The sequence below is a fragment of the Cetorhinus maximus genome, chromosome 9, assembly GCF_964194155.1.
Source record: "Cetorhinus maximus chromosome 9, sCetMax3.hap1.1, whole genome shotgun sequence".
Classification (NCBI taxonomy): Eukaryota; Metazoa; Chordata; class Chondrichthyes; order Lamniformes; family Cetorhinidae; genus Cetorhinus; species Cetorhinus maximus.
Window position 1 is genome coordinate 52,049,983 of NC_135887.1, and position 27,135 is coordinate 52,077,117.

Genomic DNA, 27,135 nt, shown 5'->3' on the forward strand with positions numbered 1-27,135 from the left:
ATCAATGATTTGGATGAGGGAACCAAATGTAATATTTCCAAGTTTGCTGACAACACGAAACTTGGGAATGTGAGTGGTAAGGAGGGTGTCAAGAGGCTTCAAGGTGATTTAGACAGGTTGAGTAAGTGGATAAATACGTGGCAGATGCAGTGTAATGTGGATAAGTATAAAGTTATCAACTTTGGTAGGAAAAACAGATTTGCAGAGTATTATTTAAATAGTGATAGGGAAATGTTGATGTACAGAGGGACCTGGGTGTCCTTGTACACCCATCACTGAAAGCAAGCATGCAGTTGCAGCAAGCAGTTAAAAAGGCAGATGTTATGTTGGTCTTCATTGTGAGAGGACTTGAGCACAGGAGCAGGGATGTCTTACTGCAGCTGTACAGGGCCTTGGTGAGATCACACCTGAAGCATTGTGTGCAGTTTTTGTCTGCTTACTTAAGAAAGGATATGCTTGCCATAGAGGGAATGCAGCAAAGGTTCACCAGACTGATTCCTGAGATGGCAGGACTGTCATATGAGGAGAGATTGGGCCGACTTGGCCTGTATTTATTGGAGTTTAGAAGAATGAGAGGGGATCTCATTGAAACATATAAAATTCTGACTGGGATGGACAGACTGGATGCAGGGATGATGTTTCCTCTGGCTGGGGTTGCCTAGAGCAAGGGGTCACAGTCTCAGGATATGGGGTAGGCTATTTAGGACTGAGGTGAGGGGAAACTTCTTCACTCAGAGGGTGGGGAACCTGTGGAATTCTCTACCACAGAAGGCTGTGGAGGCCAGTCACTGAATATATTTAAGAAGGAAATAGGCAGATTTCTGGATTCTAAAGGCATCAAGGAGTATGGGGAGAGATCAGGAGTATGGCGTTGAGTTAGACGATCAGCCATGATCATATTGAATGGCGGAGCCGTCTTGAAGGGCTGAATGACAAATGGAGGCTACAAAAAGATATAGATATGCTAAGTGAGTGGGCAAAGATCTGGCAAATGGAGTATAATGTGGCAAAATGTGAAATGGTCCATTTTGGCAGGAAGAATTAAAGAGAAGCATATTATCGAAATGGTGAGAGATTGCAGAGCTCTGAGTTGCAGAGGGTTCTAGGTGTTCTAGTGCTTGAATCACAAAAGGCTAGTATGCAGGTACAGCAAGTAATTAGGAAAGCTAATAGAATGTTATCATTTATTGTGAGGGGAATTGAATACAAAAGCAGGGAGGTTATGCTTCAGTTGTACAGGACTCTGGTTGTACAGTATTGGTCACTTTATTTAAGGAAGGATGTAAATGCATTGGAAGCAGTTCAAAAAAGGTTTACCAGACTAATACCTGGAATGGGTGAGTTGTCTTATGAGGAAAGGTTGGACAGACCAGGCTTGCATCTGCTGGAGTTTAGAAGAGTAAGAGACAACTTGATTGAAATATATAAGATCCTGAGGGGTCTTGACAGGGTGGATGTGGAGAAAATCTAGAGAACTCAGAACTAGGGCCCACTGTTTAAAAATGAGTCGCCCATTTAAAACAGAGATGAGGCAAAATTGTTTCACTCAGAGGGTCATGAGTCTTTGGAACACTCTTCCTGAAAAGGTGGTGGAAGTAGAGCCTTTGAATATTTTTAAGGCAGAAGTGGATATATTTTTGGTAAGCAAGGGGGTGATAGGTTATCGGGGGTAGGTCTGATACAGATTTCAGGTTACTATCAGATCAGCCATGACTTTATTAAATGGCGGAGAGGCTCAAGGGGCTGAATGGCCTACTCCTCCTTGTTCGTGTGCCCCTATTTCCTATATTTCTATGTTTGAGTCACTAATGTTGGAGAGGCCAGGACTAGGACCATGGACTCAGAAATCCTACAAAGCTAGGTGGAAGAGTAAGCTGTGAGGAGGACACAGAGGCTACAAAGGGATATAGACTGGTTAAGTGAGTGGGCAAGATGGTGACAAACAGACTAAAATGTGGGCAAGTGTGAAATTCTCCACTTTGGTAAGAAGAATGGCAAAGCAGAATATTTTTAAAAGCTTAGAGACTAGTAAGTGTTGGTATTCAGAGGAATTTGGGTATATTTACAGTACAGGAATCTCAAAGTTAACGTGCAGGTATAGCAAGCAATTAGGAATGGAAATGGCATGTTATCCTTTATCTCAAAGGGGTTGGCATACAAGAGTAAGGATGCCTTGTTGCAATTATATAAAACTTTGGCGAGACCACATCTGGAGAACTGTACAGCTTTGGTCTCCTTAACCGAAGGAATGATATACTTACTTTAGAGGGGGTGAGGAGAGATTAACTAGAATGGGCCTCTGTTCTCTTTAGAGATTATAGGAGCATGGGACTTAGTAGCAGGAGTAGGCTATTCAGCCCTTCAAGTCTCCTTGCCATTCAATAAGATCATGACTGATCTGGTTGTGGACTCAACTCCACTCAGCCAAATTACTTAATGATTAGATGACAATCTCATGAAAATGTATAAAATTCTTAGAGGGCTTGACAGGACAGATACTGAGGGGCTGTTTCTCCTGGCTGGGGCACAAAACTAGGGGTCTGACCGTTAAGGACTGAAATTAAAAATTTCCACTCAAGGTTGTTAACCTTCAGAATTCTCTACTCGAATGTTCTGGGTGCTCAGTCAATGAGATCAAGGCTGAGATGTATAATGTTTTGGGCAGTAAGGGAATCAAGGGATATGGGCCAAGGGTGAGCAAGTGGGATGATGTAGAATGGTGGAACAAGCTCAAGGGGCCAAATGGCCTGTGCCTGCTGTTCCTTATGTTCTTACTATAGATTAGAGTTTAAATTCCCAGCCAGCCTTCCAGTATCTCCAGGCCATGGAACATTAAAGCCAAGAGGCTTGTCAACCATCTTTTGGGGTCGGTTATTGGATTTAAACCTTAAGTCAGAGGACTTAGAAACCTGGTTTGTTCCAGTGCAGAAGAAATCCTGCATCACCACAGATTATATTTGTCATCAACTCATATTCTCTTATAACTACTTGTGAAATTCTGTTAGCTTTCTGTGTTTTGATCAACCCAACATGGAGAGTCATTCGGGCAGTGATACATTCGAATAAGCGAATTCCACAGATGAGCTTGTATTAGTAGAAACAGTTGCCAGTCCATCAAAGGAACTGTCTTGAGGTGGGATTCAAGGGCACAATTTGAATTTCCAAGCATCAGTTTTGCTGGTTTAGGAAGGGTGTCTGAGAACTACAGCCTTGCATTCTTGAGCCTGTTCCCTTGTGACACGTGAAGCTGGTTCTCTGAAAGGTTGATGCTGAAACCTTTTGAATTCATGTGTTGTGAACTTAGTTTTCTTTTATCAAATACAGTTATCGGCCTTCATCTTATAATTGGGATAGATGCACCATCTCTGATTTGATAGGACAGTTTTTCCATTATTCTCCATTTGACTAAAATTGTTTTTAAGCTTTACTTGTCTAAGGAAATTATGTCTGCCACCTTTAAGAAGAAATATCACTGAGTTAACGTGCATAGGACATGACTTTTATGAATGAGACGGTTTTATCGATCTAGGAAAATGTATTTTGATTCCTTTGTGATTTAGACATCGTGAAGACTCACCACTATTTTAAAGTTCATAAATTAAATGGTAAAGCTAATGGTATTCACGAGTAGTTACAAAAGAATGTGTTTTTTTATTCTTTCATGGGATCTGGGTGTCGCTGGCAAGGCCAGCATTTGTTGCCCTAATTGCTCTTGAACTGACCTTGCTAGGCCATTTCAAAGAGTCAACCACATTGCTGTAGGTCTGGAGTCACGTAGGCCAGACCAGGTAAGGACAGCAGATTTCCTTCCCTAAAGGACATTAGTGAACCAGATGGGTTTTTATGACAGTCGATGATAGTTTTATGGTCACCATTACTGAGACTCGCTTTATATTCCAGAGTTATTAACTGATCCCAGCTGCTCTGGTGGGCTTTGAACCAGAGCATTGTCTGGGTCTCTTGATTACTAGCTCAGCAACATTCCCACTACGCCATCATCTCTCCCGCCCAAGGAGTTAAGTTGGAATCATGGGCAGGATTTTTCAGTCGGCGTGTGGGTGCAGACCCGACACGCCGATGCATAAAATGACGCGCGATGATGTTGGACGTGCGTCCTGATGTCATTGTGCTGAGTTGCGATGTTTCGTTTGGCGGGCGCAAGCTGGAGTTGGCTGTGCGCCCGCCGATATGTAAATGGCCTATTAAGACCATTAAGGAAATAATTAAGGTAATTGTAAACGTTGCCTGCCCAACCTTAAGGTTGGCGGGCAGGCGAAAAGGCCAAGTAGGAAACCTCATCCTATGAGTGGGATGAGGTTTCCCGAAGCTTTTATTGAATAAATAAAAAATTTTCATAAATATGAAATCATGTCCCATCTCATGTGACACAGTCACATGAGGGGACATGTTTAAATAAATTTTAAAACTTTTTATTTAATAATTTCAAAAGCCCTTCAATCTCTCTGAGGCAGCTCCGTGCCTCGGAGATTGAAGCGCTCTTTCATGTGCATGCACGAGAAAGCGCTATCCCCGACTTTCCCTCTTCCCCCTGCCCGCACACGTAGCGCTGAGTGCTACCGCTCACGTCATACGCTGGGCGGGCCTTAATTGACCAGCCCGCGTAAAATGGCGGCGCGGAGTTGATCACGGGTGGCGATTGGCTCCACGACCGCTCCTGCCGAGCTCATCCGCTGCCTGAAAAATTCAGGCCCAAGTTTCTGTCTGATGTCATATTTAAGTCTTCTGAGTTTAGGCTTAAACTTTTGAATAGGATCTTCTGAATGGATCAACTGAAATATACTGTAGTTTCTGGCATTGAGGAAAAGCCCTGATTTAATTTAACAGTGACGTAAGGAAAATATTCTTTTAAAAAGGTGAACACGGTTTTGACATGATCCATGTTTAATTTCCTATCCCCAGTATTTTAGTGTTTGGTTTATTCTCAAAGAATTGTATCATCATAGCTGTCAATTGAAGTTGTTCACAACACCACTTTTATGAATTATACTGAGAGTTTAAAAAAATAATTACACTCCACTCGATTCTCAGTTTGATGCAGTAATGCAAATACAAAAACAGTCCACTATTCAAGCACTACAGGACTACAGACCTCGAAATGTGCACTTGGTTCAGATTATGCAGTGAAACCTCAGATTGTCTGTAATTTTAACTTTAGATTTCTTTTTAAATCTAAAGCATTCAAAGCTTAAACCCCGTTATTTATTCCAGTTCTTCTAATAGCGCAAAGCTTCACTACGGAAAGTAAAAGCAAATCAAAAATACCTGATCTGTGCTATTGTGACAGCCACCAATGATTCTTTAGTTTTCAGTGGCAAAAAGTGCGATGAACCAGGTTTTGAAACAGTTTATAAAATGTTGCGAAATCTGTTCTGATGCTTTTTGAGGAGGTGGTTGTTGTAGCAAAAAGGAGTGAGTGTGGAGAAGTGAACTTCACACGAGGATGTTTTGGAAGCTCTGGGACAGCAAGTTTGAATGCCATGCAATTACTAAATTTGATTGCTTCACAGCATGCAGTTTTTAAGTGCACCTTTTAACATGGTTATGGGCTGACTGTTGTGGTCAGTAGTGAACAAATGATGCCTGCCATTCATTACTCTTATAGTTAAGAACAGACTTTCTGTGACGTTATGCTCTGGAACATAGGAAAACCATTTTGGTGTGGTGCCCTGTACAGGGGATTTGGAACCTGTGAGAACAGGACAAGCAATGGTTAAGGAGATACAAAATCAGATTGAAGAATTAATATGGAGCAGCACAGAGTCTGAACCAAGATGTACAAAATAGTTTATTCAATGGTAAATCATGCACAAAAGAGAAATAGGGAGAAGAAAGATGGAATTAAGATCAATGAGACAGAAAGAAAAAAGTTTTAAAAAATTTACATTGTTCATTCTTTTAAACCTGCAACAATAATTAAAATCTGAAGAAATGAGATTTCACACTTATAAAAGTTAATTTTCAGCACCAAGGAGGTTCTTTTTTAATTCTTTCATGGGATGTGGGCTTCGCTGGCTGGGCCAGCATTTATTGCTCATCCCTAGTTGCCCTTGAGAAGCTGGTGGTGAGCTGCCGCCTTGAACTGCTGCAGTCCATGTGGTGTAGATACACCCACAGTGCTGTTAGGGAGGGAGTTCCAAGATTTTGACCCAGCGACAGTGAAGGAACGGAGATATATTTCCAAGTCAGGATGGTGAGTGGCTTGGAGGGAACTTGCAGCTGCTGGTGCTTCCACCTATCTGCTGCCCTTGAACTTCTAGATGAGAGAGGTTGCAGCAATTAAGACTTAGCATGCTATTTAAAAGTTTGCTTACACTTGAATGGATGAGCTCCAATTCCTTTTGACATGTTTTTGGGTATCTATCACTTAAATATACAGCAGGTCACACACTTTGTGTGTTTTAATGCTGAGTCTTGGTGAAATGATGTTAAATGCTGTGATTTACTCCTCGATAATGAGCACTGAGAATCTCACCGCCATTTTTAATGCAAAATCTGGACTGATAACTTCTGTTTTCATTTGTTGCTCTGAGCTGATTTTTAATTACAAATATATAAAAAGAATTTACACACACATGCTGGATGCTGGAAATCTGAAACAAAAACAGAAAATGGAAAAACTCAGACCTGACAGCATCTGTGGAGAGAGAAAAGGAGTTGACGTTTTGAGTGCGTATGACCCGTCTTCAGCTCTGAAGAAGGGTCGTACAGACTTGAAACGTCAACTCTGTTTCTCCCGCCACTGATGCTGTCAGACCTGCTGAGTTTTTCCAGCATTTTTGATTTGGGATGAGGGATGATTGTCTCATCTTTTTTTGAAAGACTTATAAACAGACAAGAGACATGGAAAATATTCTTTGGTTTCATTAAATTTAGTGTTTTCACACACTGTATGAATTTTGAAACAAAGCCTCTGTTAACCATTAGGATAGCCAGTTCTACATCTGCATGCAATGAGTAAATGAGAAATAAAACCACTCAGTTGCTCCTTATTACACAAAAGTTAACGGTTAATACGGTAGCTAATGTAACAATACTTTAAATATGCGAAAGTTAAACGTCTTCACTTCTAAATTGTTATTAGCTGTAACCAAAAGAGAAGAAAATCTCCCCAGTCTATCACAAGTTACAATCCCACAGCTTTCAAAATCCTTATGGTTGGTAATAACTCGGTTGCAAAGTGACCCAGACTGCGCAGCCTAATTAGGAGAAAATCTCGAGCAGTCTGATGTCCTTTTCAGAAGGAATCTGCCCGAATAAGGACGTAAACGTAAGAAAAAAGAACTGCAGTATGACCCTTTGAACTTGCTCTACCTTTCAATAAGATCAAGGTTGAACTTGTATATCAATTCTGCTTTCCTGTCCCATCTCCACATCCCTTACTGATAAATAGTTGCTTTAATTTTCATTGTTGGCTCAAACTTTCCGTGTGGTTTCGCCATTCCTTGTGCACCATGGTTTGATGCTGCATTTGAGGGACCAGCCATGACATGCATTGGTTCAAGTGTTTGTTGGAAACTGCTTCTTTTATGTTGCGATTCAATGTGCTTCTTTACTTTTTCAACTATCGAGCTTTTACTCTCGGTCTGATTTGATGCGGCCTGCGCGTCTATCAGATAATTGTTCAATATGCCTATGGTCACGCACTTCTTCTTTAGGAGCCAACTTGCATGCGGAATCCGTAATAGCAAAGTCATTATCACGTCCGATTGGTCATTTGGGACATGTAAATCTGTGCATAATTTTTGGATTGATTGTTTAGTAAGGAGGTTCAATATTTTCCTGCATTCCGTCCTTTCATGGTGGCGGAGCCTTGGTAAATCTTTTGCTTGACTTGTGCCCCAGTAATTTCGTATGATGATTGCGAGATCTTTCCTTTGATTTTTCTGATCAACACGTGCACCAATATTTCTCACATACTTGTACAGCAAATTTTTTGTCAGACCTTTGTAGGATAACAGTTGCTTTGAGGATATGGTGTTCTCGATGATCTTGGTGACCAGCTCTCTTTGGCTGTATTTCGGACCATGCTTTGTGTATTCCTTATCCAGTCTTTGACAGATTTTTCTCAATTCCTGGTCACTACATTCATTGAGAAGAACTTTCCAACCAGCTATCTCAAAATTGGTAGGCATTGTCTTGCTTGTATTGTTGAACCGTTGTTGCAAGTGTTCAGCGTAGTTTTTCTGAGGTGCTTAAAGTGGAAGTGTATGTCAAAGACTTCAGTGTTATATAATGTCACAAACAAAACTTTCAGCATAACAAGGGATGGGCTTTTGGCTTCTGTAGAATGACTCATCCTTGCCAGGCGTCTCAGAACCAAATATTTAACCCGTGCTGATGATTCTTACGCTTCAAGCAAATTGCAGGACCAGTATCAGTCAGTGTTTGAGTTTCAGTGTGATTTAGGAATAGATGTTATTCGTAATACATCTAGTTTTTAATTTTGTTCATCATTATTTTACTGAATTTAGTACAACATTGCATACGACTTTACCCTTGTTTTCCTGCCTGTGAACCTGGGTCCTTCCACCTTAATGCTCTGGCGCTTTTTTTTTAACCTGATAATCTGCTTGAAGCGGTGATGCCTTTTATTAATTCAGTGACAACCCTCCAATTACAATTCAAGAAGGACTTGAGCAATTCGTACTCTGGATCGATCCCAAATTTAGCTTATGTGAACGCTTGTACATTGGTATGTAGCCATGGCTCAGTTGATAGCACTCTCGCCTCTGAATTAGTAGATTGTGGTTCAAGTCCCACTCCTGGACTTGACCATGAATACCAAGGCTGATACTTCAGTCCAGTACTAAGGGGTTGCTACATTGTCAGAGGTGCCAACTTTTGACGAGACATTAAGCTCAGCCCCTGTCTCTCTTCCCCCACCCCCAGCCCCCCACCCCACCCCCACCCTTTCAGGTGGATGCCTACGATCTCATGGCACCATGCCCTCATCAATATCTATTGCTGAATCAACATCACAATCAGATGATTTAGTTATCACAATGGTGTTTTTAGGAACTTTGTGTGCAAATTGGCTGCCATGCTTCCTACATTACAGCAGTGACTACACTTCAAAGTTATATTGGCCGTAAAGTTCTTTGGGACATCCTGTAGTCATGGAAGGCACTATATAAATATGTCTTTTTTTATTTCCCAAATCCATTGTCTTTTGGGCATGTACGTATGACCAGTGTATCCTAGATCATTTTTATCCATTCCATTATTTTTAAGCATTCATTTTCACAGTGTTGCATTGTTTTGCATTAATTTTACTGCAACTCCTAAAGAGAAAAAAAAATCATCCAGTTCTGATAATTTTAATATGTGCTAGCTAAAACCCAATCATGCAGACTAAGAAACTTTGAGTTGGATCCAGAACTTAGTTTGGCAAATAATCATGCATTCATAAACCTATGCAATGTGTAAAAACCAGTATGCTGTGATAGAACTTATAATATGCAATAAGGCCATTTGACCCATTTGCTGGTGAACAAGTAGCTATCCGGTTTGATCCCACTTTCCTGCACTTGATCAATAACCTTGTAAGTTATGGCACCTCAAGTGCATATCCAAGTACTTTTTAAATGTCATAAGAACGTAAGAAATAGGAGCAGGAGTAGGCCATTTGGCTCCTCAAGCCTGACCGTCATTCAATAAGATCAAGGCTGATCTGCCCCAGGCCTCAACTCCTCTTTCTTGCCAGCTCCTCATAGCCCTCAACTCCCCGATATTTCAAAAATCTATCCATTCCCTCTTTAAATACTTTCAGTGATCTAGCCTCCACAACTCTGAGGTAGAGAAATCCAGACATTTACTATCTCTGAGAGAAGAAATTCCTTTGCATCTGTTTTAAATGAGTGTCCCTTATTCTGTAACTATGTCCCCTCGTTCAAGATTCCCCCAACATCTACCATATCAAGCCCCCTCAGAATCTTGTACATTTCAATAAGATCACCCCTCTTTCTCCTAAACTCTAATGAATAAAGGCCTAACCTGTTTAGCCGTTCTTGATAAGTCAACCACTTCGTCCCAGAAATCAGCCTAGTGAATCTCTTTTGAACTGCCTCCAATGCCAGTATATCCTTTCTTAAATACAGGGACCATAACTGTACACAGTACTCCAGTGCGACCTCACCAACACCCTGCACAGTTGTAACAAGACTTCCTGATTTTAAAACTCCAGCCCCCTAGCAATACAGGCCAAAATTCCATTTGCTTTCTTAATTACTTGCTGCACCCCCATGCGTTTCATGCACAAGAACACCCAAATCCCTCTGTGCTGCCCTTTTTTGGAGTGTGTCTCCATTTAAATAATAGTGCCTTTTGATTCTTCTCACCAAAGTGCATGACCTCACACTTTGCTACATTAAACTCCATCTGCAAGTTTTTGCCCACTTACTCAACTATCTATATCCCCTTGCAGATTCCTTATGTTCTCTTCACAACATGCCCTCCCATCCATTTTTGTAGCGTCAGCAAATTTTGATACATTACACTCTGCCCCCTCTTCCAGGTCATTAATATAGATAGTAAATAATTGAGGCCTGAGGACTGACTGATCCTTGTGGCACTCCACTAGTTACCTCTTTCCAACCCGAAAAATACCCATTAATCCCGACTCTGTCTTCTATGTGTTAACCAATCCTCAATCCATGCTAATACATTACCTCCAGGCCTCTATGTAATTGCCTCTACCATTCTTTCAGACAGTGAGTTCCAGATTCTCACCACCCCCTGGGTGTAATAATTTCCTCTCAAATCCCCTTTAAACCTCCTACCTCTTATCTTCAATTCATGCCCAAATATGATGGCAGATTGAAGCTGTGTTTACATTAGATTTGAGTTGCTATGCAAGCAGCAACTAGTATTGAGGCGTAGTGAGAATGCAGACCTGCAGAACTCCACACGAGAAATGTGAATCATCTGAGTCACTAGATAAGTATCTGCCCACCAAACATGCTGTTGTTTGAGCTTGTGGAGCAATGTTTGTTTATCTAATCTTTTGGAGGAGATTGAATATATTTTTTCAAATTTGAGTATGCAAAAATGATTATTCTTCACTCCTAATCATTCTGCTGAAGTTGCTTGAGTCCAGTTTAAACTTTTCTTCTTTGAAATAAATAGCCAAAGGTAATTCCATTAATACGGTATGGGAAGTCCCTTTCTGATGCTGGGAGTTACTTTTCTTAGTTTCATTCTCATTACACTGTTACAGGTAGAAACTGATACCTTCCATTACGCAAGCTACCAGTTGAATGAAAGTTTATAAACATCATTCATAAAGCTAGTTAGAGAGGAGTTTTTATTGGTGGTCATGTCCTTTAACATGCTGTAGTCTAGGCTGGTGGATGATGTTCTCGTTGCAGAGAGGGCTTGGTCCATTCTGAAATCTTGACCATTGGACCACGGTCTCTACCTCTAGCATTGGCTAAAACAGGTTTTAACTGACTCTTTGCAGGGTGTGCAAATTATCCTTAAAGCACATGCATACTTATTTTAATGAAAAACTACTGGCAATATGAGAAATAAGTCTATTTGGTGGGAGTGCTCTAGGTCATCTGTGCCTGTGGATCCAGTGTCAGATTTCCACTAAAGATTCTATTTTATATCCAGCGCGGAAAGTAGTCAACAGGACAGTATACCCTTTAGGCGCAGCTATGTGCAATTATGTTGATAGCTGAAGGGCACAGGGAATGCACTTGCTTGATATTGCTCATTGAAACAGAGTAGACCTTCCTGTGTGAAAATGTTTTCAGCTATCAGTAGGGGAACTTGGTTCACAATTTAATGAAGTTCATATTCCATTAAGGTTGTTAGAAACTGTTTTATTGATTGTTGCCATTAGTTCCCAAAAGTGGCAAAATTAGGGCATCTGTCATTCGTTGGCACTCCTTGTGCTACATTGCTAGGCATGAACTAGCAGAGATGGACCAAAATTGGTTAAGGAAGCCCATCAATGCCAAGTGCAGGGATACTTAATGAATGCTGATACTTAATAAATGATGCTCTGGAGAAGTCATACAGACACAAAACATTAACTCTGTTTCTCTCTCCACAGATGCTGTCAGACTTGCTGAGTTTTTACAGCATTTTCTGTTATTACTTAATGAATGAGTTCGTGCTAGTGGGAATGTCCAGCCTTTATTTAATTTTCTGACAAATGGCTCTGGTCCACTTGCATATACTCCAGTAAGAGGCTTTATGAGGCAAATAGACATTACCAGTTCCCAAAAGCAAAATACAGCGGATGCTGAAAACCTGAAATAAAAACAGAAAATGCTGGAAATAGCCAGCAAGTCAGGCAGCATTTATGGAGAGAGAAAAACAGTGCCCATATTTTAGGTCAAAGACCTTTCTTCTGAACTGAAGGAAAATAGAAATTAATAGATTTTGCGCAAGTTAAAGGGGGGTGAGGGAGAACAAAGGGAAGGTTTGTGATGGGGAGATTAAATGACAAAAGATTTCATGGTACAAAAGGCAGAGGAAGTGGTAATGGGTGTAGTAAGGAAACCAAAGATTTGCCCAAAGTGGGGGTGAATAGCAGAATAATGGACAGCTGTGTTTGAAAGTAAAAACATGAGAAACAAGAGTTAAGATTGGCACATGCAAAAAAAAAGAAACAAACTGGGGGGCAGAGTTTATGGACTGAAGTTGTTGAACTCAGTGAGTCTAGACAGTTGTAAAGTGCTTAATTGAAAGCTGTTCCTCGCTTGCATTTAGCTCCATTGGAACTCTGCAGCAGCCTGAGGTTTATATGCACTTCTTTCAATTCTGTATACTGTATTTGCTGGTCATAATATGGTCTCCTCTACATTTGAGAGACCAAACGTAGATTGAGCGACCACTTTGTAAAACACCTCTCCTCAATCCGCAAGCATGACCACAAGCTTCTGTTTGCCCACTATTTTAATTCCCTGCCTTGCTGTCATGCTGACATCTCTGTCCTTGGCCTGCTGCAGTGTTTCAGCCAGCATCTGATAGAGCCCTAGCTTAAAGCTAAGTTTTTTGACGATGTATCAAGCATTCTAGATAAATTTCTGAGCCTGTGTTCAATTTTATTTTAAAATCTTAAAGCCTCCACTGCAGCCTTATTTTTAAATTATCCTTGAAGCTACTTTAAAATGTGCAGTAATTAATAGCAATAAAATGTTACACTTGAATGTCAAATCTGATGTAGGAACATACCATGAGCAGTTTTCTAGTAAGTAGAAACTTTCCTGGTACACTGTTTATCATGGATTATTTAAACAATTAAAATTTTTCATGGACTATTTTGAAAGGAAGGCTCCAGAATCTCTCAATTTATTTAAATGCATTAGTTGTTTAGTATTGGATGCTGATGGGGACAGATTTTGCTGCCAGAATAACAGTGAGGCTAATAGCACTTGTCATAATTTGTGTGTCAGTGTTACAGTAACTTCAAATGAGGAGCAGATGTGTGCTAAATGGTAATATCAAAAAGTTGCTTTCAGAGTTTCTCCATTACCTTTGCTGCATTGCATTTTGCTGTCTGCCCCAACAAATGCGAACATTGAATGTTGTGAAGTTGCTGCATTTGCTGAGCAGGTGAGAAATGAACCGGCCACAGAAAGTTAGTCTTGTCATTTAAAAAGTCTTTTAATGACTGTTAATTGATGCCAATCAACCGCTATGGCACTGAAAATTAAATATTACAACTGTGCTGTATCTTTTTTAACACATTGTTGAAAATTTTGAAAATGCCATTCCTTTTAACTTTCCCTTTTTCTCTCAATCCAATCTTTCTTTGCTCCATTATATTTATTCCTCTGTACCTGATTTGACATTAAATTCACCCACTCCAATTTACTTTTCCTTCTGTGCCCTTGTGCTGTTTATTTCACAATCTCTCAGTCTTTGAAGATGCCCTGTTGGTTGCTCTATTCACTCAGGTCCCAGATAACTGCTTCCCTCATGGCACTATTGTCAGCTTGTACTTCCAGTAACTTAGTGGTCAAACAGTTTTGAATCGACCGGGATGCTATTTGCAGCTGTTAGATCATCTGCCTTTTGGCCAGCTGTGGAATTTTATGGCACAGAAACAGACCATTTAGCCCAGCATTGTGGCATCACATGGAATGCAGCGGTTCAAGAAGGTGGCTCAACACCACCTTCTTAAGGGCAATTAGGGATGGGCAATAAATGCTGGCCTTGCCAACAACACATAACAGAATTAAAAAGAAAATTTCACTTTTTTTCTCAGCACAGCTCCCTCAGTGGCCCATTAGCAATGGTGTAGTGCCAAGTTCTCCTGATCAGAGAACTCCTCTACGCTGGCGATGCTACGCTAGATGTTCAAACAGAAACTCGGCTACAAGGACTCATGGACTGTCTCTCCCTTGCCTGTAACTTGTTCTCCCTGACTAGAAGCATCAAGAAAATTGTGGTCATGTGACAAAGTTTTGCATCTCGGCCCCCTGATCACACTGAATAACACCCCACTGGTAGTGATTAGCAATTTCTGCTACCTTGGGTCCATGGTGACAGACAATCTGTTCCTTGATATCAACGCTGATACACACAAAGGGAAAGCAGCTACCTCCTTTGACCGATTCATGAAACGTGCATGGAATAGCATCAAGCTGTGTTCTCAGCACCTGGTTATATGGCTGTGAAACATGGACAACTTACAGCTATCAAGAAAATTTCCATGTTCACTGTCTGTGTTGTATTATGGGTATATCCTAGCAGAATAGGATCATGAATGCAGCAGTCTTCTCAAAGGCAGAGCTCCCAAGTTTGTTAGCACTCATCAACCAGTGGTGGCGTCATTGGCTTGGGCACGTCTGCAGGATGGAAGAAGGTCGCATACCTACTTCAGGTATGCTGAAGTAGTTGGAGCCAGCTAACCAGTGAGAAACCTAAAGCTGTGCTTCAAAGATGCTTGCTAGCGTGACATGAAGACCCTAGACATTGATTATCACTTGGGCGTCACTAGCTGATGACAGAGGAAAGTGGCACCACCTCCAGTAGGTTGATGACCAGTGGCTTGGTAATAGGCACCAACGTCAAACAACTACCCACGATGGCATTTGGAAGCTTCATGTGTGGCACTTGTGGCAGAACCTGCCCCTCAAGTATTTGCTTCTTCAGCCATCAGCAAAGGTGTGTCACCCCATCGGAAACGGATTGTTTGCTGTGTGTCCATCATCTTTCGTAGATGGAAGGATGCCGACTGACCTTCCTCAGGTAGCTTCCTGAAGCTATAGTTGGGGCACAACCACAATTGGAGTCAGCAAGCCTGGACTACAGCCTAGGAAACAGTCAGTTTTCTGCCCCTGTTTGCCACCTGTATGCTGGGAAGTGCCCATGTTGACCCCTAACCACTAGGGAAGCCACCACAGTCAAAGAATCCATCAATCAATGACTGAAGAAAACTTGTTTTAAGCAGTGCTCAAATTGATCTATTAAAAAAAAACGACACTAATCTAATTTTATTATTGAATCACTGTTCAGAGCTAAAGGTTTGAACAGACTGTGTTACTGTGTTAAAAATTAGGAAGTTGCAAATGTCGGTAACCATCCAATACAAACAGAAAATGCTGGAAATACTCCAGCATGGCAGCATCTGTGGATAGAGAAACAGAGTTAATGTTTCAGTTGCAATGTTTTGGATTTCCAGCATCTGAATGTTTCGCTTTTGTACCAGTCAAATGCAGATTTTTTTTTAGACAGGGCAACCACATAATGAGCCTGAAAGCAAATCTAAATCAATGCTGTAGCTAAGTCTAAAATAAACATTACAAAGGATGAGAAGACTCGTTCATGTCTTATATGGAGTAAGAATGAAATGTATGTCACAGCTTTTAATACTTAGACTATGCAGTATCCCCATCTACTTCACACACTTCCCCTCCCTGAGTTGGCAATTCTGTTTATGCCACACAAGCAGCTGTGGACACTACAGGCAAGAACAATTACTGCTCTGTTGAGCCTTAAATTCAAACAGATTCTGTAAAATTATATTCCGATTATCTCTGTACAAATTAATAGGAGTAAGCTTCTTTCCCAAAACAAATTACACAAATTGTAACATGAATGCAAAACTAGTTGAACCAATGCAAAAGCAAAATTCTTTGGATGCTGGAAATCTAAAATAAAAACAGAAAATGCTGGAAATACTCAATAGGTCTGATATCATCTGTAGAGAGAGAAACAGGGTGAACGTTTCATGTCAGTGACCTTTCACCAACGCTGACACAGTTCAGATCATTGTTCTGGTGAAAGGTCACTGACCTAAAACATCGACTATGTTTCTCCCTCTACAGATGCGGCCGGACTGCTGAGTATTTCCAGCGTTTTCTGCAAAACACTTGAGTATTGCTTCTGTGTCTGTTTTTCTAGTGGGTAGAATTCAATTCTGAGCTTCTCCACAAAGTGAAAAGCTTCTGCCTCTGACATGGCTCCATTGTGGGAAAATTTGCTGATGGGATTTGGGTGGTATTCAGGAAGATAAACATACGTGTGCTGCCCAATTCAGTTTAAATTCTTTGTACACCTTTTGAGCGCAGTTACGTAATCACACTGTAGCTCCAGCATGTAAAAATATCTAAAGTTCCTGAAGGCATTATGCATAATCTATCGCTATCTGTATTTGGTGCCATACAAACCTGACTGATTCAGGTTGTTTTTTTTAAATTTAGCTCCTATTGGAAATCAGAGGGCCAGAAAATGGTTTAATTATTTACAACTCACTTATGAAGTTTATGAAAGTTTTGTGCGATCAGAGTTTCTGCATTTTGTTTTATAGTGCCCCACTCTTGCTAAGCAATTGGCACTTGCTTCCAGGGCCTTGCACAGCCAGCTGCCAGGAATTACTCAGATCAGTAACAGAGAATATCCATTTTTGCTATTTGTCCCTAGCCACCATTCTTGGCAAGTTCCATCTTTGTTGACTGCTGTGAGACCCTTGCATTGTGAGTCAGTGTCACAGGCTTGAGTCTTTCTGTGATATAGATGCAGCTTGGCTTAAATTTTTTTTTGTGATCCTTACTTTCAGTGCGAGTTGATGCTTGTGAACAGCTTGTTTGGGAAGAATGAAGCCGTTCTTGTCAATCTACTCTGGGCATTGCAGGGGCATCTCCTTTCCTGGTGTTACCTGCAGCTGAAGGGGAATGATGTTTTGTCTCTCCGTCATGCAAGAGAAATCCTCCTTAACTGTATGTATCTCAGTTTTTACACTGTTACTGCTGCTTGTATTATTCATTCAAGCTCAAATTGAAATAAAAATGATATTTTTAAAAAATTGTATAGAAAGAAAGAGCCATCCAAGTGATTGGCCCTGTAAATTTGAACTAAAGATGTGCATTGCAAGTTCTTTGAGCAGTATTTGAGAAACTGCCTCTATGATCATATTTCCTGATTTTAACGTACCAGAATTGATGTTTAACTTCAGATGTTGTGTTAAAGTTGATCTTTGGCCCCAAATGTAGAATAAAAATTTCAATTCAATAAATGTCTCTAAAATCAAACTACTGCCGTATTTTGGTTAATCAATATGGACTCACTTTAATGTCTCATCTGGAAGACAGCAACTCTTGACATTAGGTTCTAAAATTTGAAATTTCACTTAACTGTGTCTGCATTCAGTACTATTGGCCTATTGAATGAATTACTAAATGGCCACTAGAATATATTTTAGACTCTAATAAAAGTAAAATGTTTTATATTAAAGTCTCACCTTGGCTCATTTGGTAGCACCCTTGCCAGTAAATTGGAAGGATGTGGATTCAAGCTCCAGACTAGGACTTAAGCATGTAACCCTAGGGTGATGCTGCAGGACTGATAGGTGGTTTGAAGTGCAGGGTTTTGGATGAGCTCGTTTGGTGATTCTGGCAGATGTAAATGATTCTGCAGAACTGTTCAAAAAGAGTGGGGAGTTCCTCCAGTGGCCTAACCAACCAACATCAACAAAAGAACTGGCACCTTTCATGAGCACTTGTGAGACCTGGCACGATAACTGCACTTTGGAAATAATTCATTGGTCTAAAGCACCTTGTGGTGTCCCGAGGATGTGACGGGGCTTTCCTTCCTTCTGTAATGCAAGTTCTCCCTAATTGGGCAAAGCAATGAAGTGTACTATGGATTTCAGCATTACTTCTGACTCCTAGATTTAAAAATATCTCCTTATTGAATTTGCATCTTTATTGGCTTCAGTTGCATGATTAACCTCTATTTATTTATTTTTTGGGAGAGAAGAGAATCTGTTTATTTGTAAATGGTTGCACTGATTGTTGAGTGCTCCTGAGCTTTTCAGTGCAAGTACTATCAATAAACCACTCATTACCTTAAATAATAGTGTCTACTACATTCCTAGTTAATTAGAAAGTTATGTTACTTCAACAAGAAGGAGAAAAGCCTGAGTTGTGACAATGCAATATTTTAAAGTGGTTTAATAATCATTACTATGATTATAAACAGTAAGACATTTAAGCATTGGTTGTGTTGCGTTTCAAACTAACGTTGAAGAGAAGTATAACATTAATTGGATGTTCTGTATTGGACAGGTTAGGATTTTACCCAGGTTTGCGTGATCTTTTTGGAGTTAATTTGACTGCACAAACTTTCATCTATTTTAGAAAATGCCCTAGACTGGAAGTTGTAACTGATTTGCATTTCTTTGTGTTATTTACCACAATATTGCTAAACAGATGTCAAACGTCACATCTCCAGTGCATCCAATGTTCTGGATTTCCTGATGCTAAAATGCAGTGGGAATAAGATCATGTCAAGCCTGAATGACTCCTTTCTTGCAATGGCAACTAGACAACTGGTACGTGAGTTAAAGCATAATGTTTGCTCCTCTGGAAGCACATTTTAATGAAATGCTTCTTTAAAAAAAGTAAGACAGATAAAATAACGCCACAAGAAAACGTTGCAGATTTTTTTTGTACAATTTATGTGAGTAATGGTGCATAAATCATTAAACTGGTTAATATTCCTAGAATCTTTGGTCCCCAAATCCAGGATTTGCAGTTTGTTTCTAAGTCATTACTAGAATAGATTTATAGGTTAATTTATTTAACAGTGTGCTATTAATGTAGTGTATAAGACACTAGTTGGGCCTCATCTGGAGTACTGCGTCCAGTTCTGGGCACTGTACTTGAGAAGGGATGTGAAGGCTTTGGAGAGAGTACGAAGGAGATTCACAAGAATGATTCCAGTGATAAAGAACTGTAGTTATGAGGATAGATTGGAGAAGTTGAGACCGTTTTCCTTGAAGAAAAGAAATCTGAGAGGAGACTTGATAGATGTAATCAAAATCCTGAGGGGTATGGACAGGATAAATAGTGAGAAACTGTTTCCACTCAAGAGAACAAGGAGCCCTAGCAAAACTGGAGTCAATGGGAATTAGGGGGAAAACTCCTCTGGTTGGAGTCATACCTAGCACAAAGGAAGATGGTTGTGGTTGTTGGAGGTCAGTCGTCTCAGGTCCAGGACATCACTGCAGGAGTCCCTCAGGGTAGTGTCCTCGGCCCAACCACCTTCAGTTGCTTCACCAATGACCTCCCTTCCATCGTAAGGTCAGAAGTGGGGATGTTCGCTGCTGATTGCACAATGCTCAGCACCATTTGCTACTCCTCAGATACTGAAGCAGTCCATGTCCAAATGCAGCAAGACCCGGACAATATCCAGGCTTAGGCTGACAAGTGGCAAGTACATTTGCACCACACAAGTGTCAGGCAAGGACCATCTCCAACAAGAGAGAATCCACCCATTGCCTTTTGATGTTCAATGGCATTACCATCACTGAAGCCCCCACTATCAACATCCTGGGGTTGTCATTGACCAGAAGCTGAACTGGACTAACCATATAAATACTGTGCTACAAGAGCAGGTCAGAGGCTAGGAATAATGCGATGAGTAACTCACCTCCTGACTCCCCAAAGCCTGTCCACTATCTACAAGGCACAAGTCAAGAGTGTGATGGAATACTCCCCACATGCCTGGATGAGTGCAGCTCCCACAACGCTGGAGAAGCTTCAAACTGTCCAGGACAAAGCAGCCCACTTGTTTGGCACCACATCCACAAACATTCACTCCCTCCATCACCGACGCACAGTAGCAGCAGTATGTACCATCTACAAGATGCACTGCAGGACTTCACCAAGGTTCCTTTGACAGCACCTTCCAAACCCCCAGCTACTACTATCTAGAAGGACAAGGGCAGCAGATAGATGGGAACACCACCACCTGCAAGTTCCCCTCCAAGCCACTCACCACCCTGACTTGGAACTATATCGCTATATTCCTTCACTGTCGCTGGGACAAAGTCCTAGAACTCCCTAACGGCACTGTGGGTGTACCTACATGATGCAGGAAATACATGTGTGAAGGACCCAGTAATCAGTTCAAATAACAATGGGTCCCAGCCTACACCACATGGACTGCAGCGGTTCAAGAATGCAGCTCACCACCATCTTCTCAAGGACAATTAGGGAGGGGCAATAAATGCTGGCCTAGCCAGCGAAGCCCACCCCCGCGAAAGAATAAAAAAGAAAGATTCAATTATACTTCGAATGTTTGAACCGAATCCCCGTTTTGTTGTTATAAAAGCAAAATAATGGTTTGGTCGTATAGAACTTGAGTATTGCTGAAAAACACATGCTTCGAGATGTCTCTTTTTTCAGCAGTGTTCAAAAGCATAACACTGGATGCTGGAAATCTGAAATAATAGCAAAATCTCTTCAGAATGGAAGAAGAATCATATTCGACTTGAAATGTTAACTTTGCTTCTCTCTCCACAGATGTTGCCGGACCCACTGAGCATTTCCAGCACTTTTTGTTTTTATTTCAGTGTTTTGTTATGCTAGATGACAGTCTATTCCAGGGATTTGATTCCAAGATTGAACGTTATGTCTTGTGCTATGCTGGGTTTGTAAAGCCTTCACTTTCATTCTGTTACAACGTTTTGACTCTGCTGAAGATATATTCTTAGATTTGGCAGTGCTGGTCACTTCCATAAACCAATCTGATCAATGTCTCCTATGCTCAGGAGTTCAACCATAGTGCCCTATCTGCTTTTGCAATTGTGTGACCTGTGGATGCGCTGCTGGGACCTGTTGTTATTTGAACTGATTACTGGGTACTTCACACATGTACTTCCTGCATTTTCTGGTACACAGACTAATTAATACTTTGTGAAACAAGGCCAGAAACAAATTGTTAAGCTCAGTGTAACAGTTATAGCGAATCTCAGACTTCAATGAAACGCTGGTACCCCTATGTCAGTGGTTCTCAATATGTGACCTGCCAAGGTCCTCCAGATGGTCCACGGCCTGGTCCAATATGCAGGTCACTGCTGTGTGATGCCACAGCGGAGGCTGTATGAGAGAACAGGCCAGAACCCTTCTCCGTACTACCTACCTGATGTCTCACAACCAGATCGGCTCCAGCATACACAGCACAAGTTGTCATAAGCATAGTATTTATAAGTAGTTTTAGAAGCGAGATTTATGTTACTGTTGATTTTTTGATCAAAGATAAGTTTCAATGGCTGCTCATTGATTTTTGTATTATTTCATGAACATACCAATCATCTCTTTGTCCCTTGAGCCTATAAGGTGTATTTTCGGCTCTTGTGAGCATGAGTTAATTTAAAGTTGACACCTTAATATAAACCATACCCAAATCCTTTTTCCTGGAAAACTGAAAATCCTGAGGAGAGACAACCCTCTTCTGCCCTGGACCTGTTGAAATACATCTTAACATTCACATTACCACTCCCTTAGTTATTTTAACTATTACAGTTGTTTCTTAACCCAGTGACAATTTCCCCCCTAAATATTAACTGTATATGTAATTATTAATAATCACTATGCTTAATTTCCATGAAAGCCATTAAATGCCTATGATATTATTTTGAGGAATTACTTACAAAGTCTAAGTAAGAAAAAGAAAAAGTTGCAGTTATATAGTGCTTTTAATGTAGTAAAATGTTCCAAGTTGCTTCACGTGTGCATTATCAAACAATATTTGACATAGACCTACATTGGATGTAGGTCTAAGAGACCAAAAACTTAGAGAGGTAGGCTTTAAGGAGCATTTTAAAGGAAGTGAGAGAGGTAGAAAAATGGGAAGGAATTCCAAAGCTTGGGGCCTGGGGAGGTCAAGGCTGGATCACAAATGGTTGGAAAATGAAATCAGGGATGCATAAGAGGCCAGAATTGGAGGAAAGCAGAGATATCAGTGTTCTGGGGCTGGAGTAAGTTACAGGGGTATGGAGGGATTTGAAAACTAGGATGAGAATTTTAAAATTGAAGTGCTGCCAGGCTTGGAGCCAATGTAGGTCAGAGGTGATGGGTGAACAGAACTTGGTGTAAATTAGGATACAGGCAGCAATGTTATGGATGAGCTCATGTTTATCGAGGATGGAAGTTGGGAGGCCGGCCACGAGGGCATTTGAAATTGTCGAGCTTGGAGATAACAAATACGTTGATGAGAGTTTCAGCAGCAGATGAACTAAGGCAAGGGCAGATACAGTTGATATTATGGAAGTTGAAGTAGGGGGTTTTGGTTATGGAGAGAATGAGTGGTTGGAAGCCGAGCCAAGGTTAAAAAAGAACACCCTGGTTGCCTCATATATTGGCTAGAGAGAGTGGTAAAATTAATGGCTAGGGAACAGATATCGAGCCAAGGTCAGAAGACAGGGCCTGGAGAACATATGCTCATCCAGTACTGAATGTCAGGCAAGCAATGTGACAAGTCTGAGGTAGTGGAAGGGCAGAGAGAGAACTGGGTATCCTAAGCTTACATATGGGTGATATCACTGTGTAACAGCATGTAGATGAGAAAATAGAAGTGGGCCAAAGATACATCCTTGTGGGATTTCAGTGGTACCACTGCAGGATCAGGAAGAGAGACTATTGCAAATGATTCATTGGCTGTAATTGTATAGGTAGACACATACACCCTCTAACAATTCTTTGTTATAGCCTTAACTTTACTGAGCTGTCACTCAAATCATTCAACTGGAGACAGTCACATGCGCACAATTCTTCAGTTATCACTTGACCATACTCCTCAATACTATTCTCTGAGGTGTTGGCCACCCTAACTACAACTTCTCAAGTTGTTGGTACCATTAACCTGTTTATTATGTCACAGCTGCTACATGTGTGGAGGTCGATGGAGCCATCTAAGAAAGAATATGAGAATATAAAAGCAGAGAGGAACAGGAATAGGCTATTTGGCTCCTCAAGACTGCTCCATCATTCATTAAGACCATGGCTGATCTGATCTTGATGTCAAATCCACCCTCCTGTCTGTTTCCCATAACCACCAAATCCCCTATAGTTCAAAAGTCTGTCGAGCTCATTCTTGTAAATGATATTTGAACCAGCCTCCAAAGCCGTCTGGGGTAGAGAATTCCAAAGATTCATGAACCTTTCAGAAAAGAAATTCCTCCTTATCTCCATGTTAAATGGTGACCCCTTATTCTGAAACTCTGCCTCTAGTTCTGGATGCCCCCATGAAAGACCCTCTCAGCATCTACCATGTCAAGCCCCCTCAGAATCTTATCTGTTTCAATAAGATCAGCAGGCTCTCCTGCCCCCCCACCCCCCCAACTTCCATCCTCTGTAAACAGGTGTACAGGGCACAATTTCAAAATTTGCAAATGACTTGGAAGTATTGTGAACCATGAGCAGGATAGTGTAAAACTTCAAAAGGACATAGACAGGTTGGTGTAATGGGCGGACAAATGATTGATGAAAGTTAATGCAGAGAAGTGTGAAATGATTCATTGTGGTAGGAAGAATGAGGAGAGACAATATAAACTAAAGGGTACAGGAGCAGAGGGACCTGGGTGTATATGTGCATAAATCATTGAAAGGTGGCAGGACAAGTTGAGAGAGTGCTTAATCAAACATGTAGTGTACTGGGCTTTATCAATAGGGCCATAGAGTACAAAAGCAAAGAAGTTACAATGAACCTTTATAAAACACTGGTTTGGCATCAACTGGAGTATTGTGTCCAATACTGGACATCGCACTTTAGGAAGGATGTGATGCCTTTAGAGAGATTGGAGAAAAGATTCACAAGAATGGTTCCGGGGTGAGGAACTTTCAGTTAGACAGAAAGATTGGAGAAGTTAGGACTGTTCTCCTTGGAGTAGAGAAGGTTAAGAGGAGATTTGATAGAGGTATTCAAAATCATGAGGGGTCTGGACAGAATGGATCGGGAGAGACTAACCAGGGGGCACAGATTTAAGATGATTGACAAAAGAAACAATGGCTAATGAGAAACATTTTTACATCCAGAGAGTGGTTAGGATCTGGAATGCACTGCCTGAGTGTGGTGGGGGTGGTCAATAGAAGCCTTCAAAAGAGAATTGGTTCATTATCTGAAAAGGAAAAATTTGCAGGGCAAAGGAGAAAGGAAGGGGAGTGGCACGAGGTGAATTACTCCTTCAGAGAGCCAGCACAGACATGATGGGCCAAATGGCTGCCACCTGTGCTGAAAGCATTCTATGATTGTATGATTCTATGTAGTAAATTCATAATTCATAAAATCAAGTAGGCTTTAATAGCTGTACTCTACTCTTGAATCGAGTGTCCAGTTAGTACTCCACGTGCTCTCAATAATTCTTCATGATTATTGGCAACAATTACTTTGAACAGATCCATAAAATAGAAATCATATGCCAAATAGAAATCATTATACAACATTATACTTTTGGAACGGCTGATGTGTTTAGAGAACTATAGCACCTAGACTCTCTGATATTGTTCAAGGTTTATCTTAACTAATTTACATTTAGCTGTGTAACTTTACTTTTAGAATCAATGCATGTGTTGCGTGACATATTTCAATATGAAATATAGTTTCCATTTCGCCCTACCTGGTAGCTCAGTGTCAAGATTTTATTTGCCTCTTAAGGCAGCTTTTCTAATGTGCCCTGCCAGTCCAAATATCTGACTAGCTACCCATACTGTTATTGGACAATTCCAATAAATGTTTTTGGGTATAACCAAACCCATGTTGTTTTGAACAGCTACCTTTATAATAGATTCTAATGTAATAACAACATCACTGAGTCTTAAGCTGGCAGGCCAGCCCTTGCCAGTATAATGTTCTTTCGTTTTTAAAGCTATATTTTCCAGTCAACTAATATGATACCTGCATTCAATGAGATATTAACAATTCAAGCCACAGCATTCCATTACTTTAAAAGTTTCCCTATTCCACCAAATATAATGACTCTGCAGCCTATGTGTTTTTAAATCTGTTCTATTCCAGTTAATGAATTTAGACTGCTTACACATAACCATTCAATAATGGTTTCATCCAAATTTTGTTGTAGGTAATCTTTCTTTTAGAGCTTTCCAGTTTGGACATCCCTCACTGTTCCCTGCTGCAAGCCTTCGCTCCACTGGCGAAAACATTGAAGATCCTCTGTCGTGAAACTGGTGACGACTTTATCAAGGTAGCAGTTGCATCTAAGATCTGTGGTCTTTGTAGATGCAGTTTTGTTGGTCATAACCCAGACGATGTGTTCATAGATCATTAGTAATATGAGCAGGAGTAGGTCATTCAGCCCATCAAGTCTGCTAAACCAGTAAGATGATGGCTGATCTGATAATGGCTTTAACTCCACTCTCTGTCTGCCCCTCATAACCCTTGACTCCCTTGTAGATCAAAACTCTGTCTAATGCAACCTTGAATCCATTCAGTGATACAGTTCCACTGTTCTCTGGGGAAGAGAATTTCAAAGACTAAAGGCCCTCTGAGAGAAGAAATTCCTTCTGCTTTCAATTCAAGTATATCCATCCTTAAGGGAGGAGACCAAAACTGTACACAGTGCTCCAGGTGCAATCTCACCAGTGCCCTGTACAGTTGTAGTAAGACTTCCCTAGTCTTTTTTTAGTCCATTCACTAGCAATAAGGATCAACCTTCCATTTGCCTTCCTAATTACTTGTTTGTTCCTACATGCTAACTTTTTGTGATTCATGTACAGGGACACCCAGATCCCTCTGTACTACAGAATTCTGCAGTCTCTCTCCATATAAATAATAATCTGCTTTTCTAGTCTTCCAGCCAAAGTGGACAGCCTCACATTTTCCCTTGTTATATTCCATCCGCCAAATTTATGCCCACTCACTTAACCCATCTATATCCCTTTGCAGACTCTCTGTATCCTCCTCACAACTTGCTTTCCTACCTGCCTGTCTCGTCAGTAAATTTGGCTATGAGACAGTTGGTTCGCGTCATTCAATTCATTAATATAGATTGTATATGCAATATAGTTTTGAAACTTTCCAGCATAAAGATGTTTAATGGAATAGTGAAGAACCCTTGTTTCAATTCTGACTAATAGCTCGATGGTGATAACTTGGAGAAATCAGAGGAGCCAGTGTTTCTCAGGATGTGGAGCATGGAGTCGACACACAACTATGAAAACAACAGCCATGAGACCACTGTCTTTGTTTGTCCGGGTGCAACATTCTTCGAAGTGGAGTTTGATGAAAAATGTGAAACCGAGAAAAGGTATAGTCCAGTTTCAAGCCACAATCTCCATGGAGAGTCCACCTGTGATATTCTGAGGAGTGATTTATTTTTAGTTGGGGGGAAAGAAGTGGGAGAAAAAAAGATTTGGCACAGCAAAGTATCATTCAGTGTTCCTTCAGTCCTTTATTATAATAGAACACAGTTGTTTTAAGAAGAAGAATAGAAAAAGACTGATTCCTTTTTGGTCTAAATTCCACTATACCTGGTTCCTCGTTATGACATTCAATTTCTTTTATAGAATTATAGAATGTTACAACACAGAAGGAGGCCATTTAGCCTGTCATGTCTGTGCTGCAATTTTTTCTCTCCAGATAATTGTCCATTCTCTTTGCCTCGATTGAACCTGCCTCCACCACACTGTCAGGCAGTGCATTCCGGATCCTAACTACTCACCTGCATAAAAACGTTCTTCCTCATGTCGCCATTGCCAATCACTTTAAAGCTGTGTTCTCTGGTTCTTGGTTTTTTCTGCCAATGGGAACAGTTTCTCCCTATCTATTCTGTCCAGACTCCTCATGATTTTGAACAATTCTATCAAATCTCCTCTTAATCTTCTATTCTCCAAGGACAACAGCCCCAGCTTCTCC

At 40.8% G+C, this 27,135-nt stretch overlaps 1 protein-coding gene across 5 annotated transcripts in view; it reads left to right on the forward strand.

Moving 5' to 3' along the window:
* zzef1 (zinc finger, ZZ-type with EF hand domain 1) overlaps nt 1–27,135 on the forward strand; it is a 283,385-nt gene that overhangs the window by 94,524 nt on the left and 161,726 nt on the right. For all 5 annotated transcript variants that reach the window (XM_078548719.1, XM_078548721.1, XM_078548723.1 and 2 more), the window contains exons 19-22: nt 17,039–17,198; nt 18,690–18,811; nt 25,343–25,465; nt 26,358–26,527. In XM_078548719.1, coding sequence (XP_078404845.1) covers nt 17,039–17,198; nt 18,690–18,811; nt 25,343–25,465; nt 26,358–26,527 — 575 coding nt within the window. The remainder of the gene's footprint in view (nt 1–17,038; nt 17,199–18,689; nt 18,812–25,342; nt 25,466–26,357; nt 26,528–27,135) is intronic.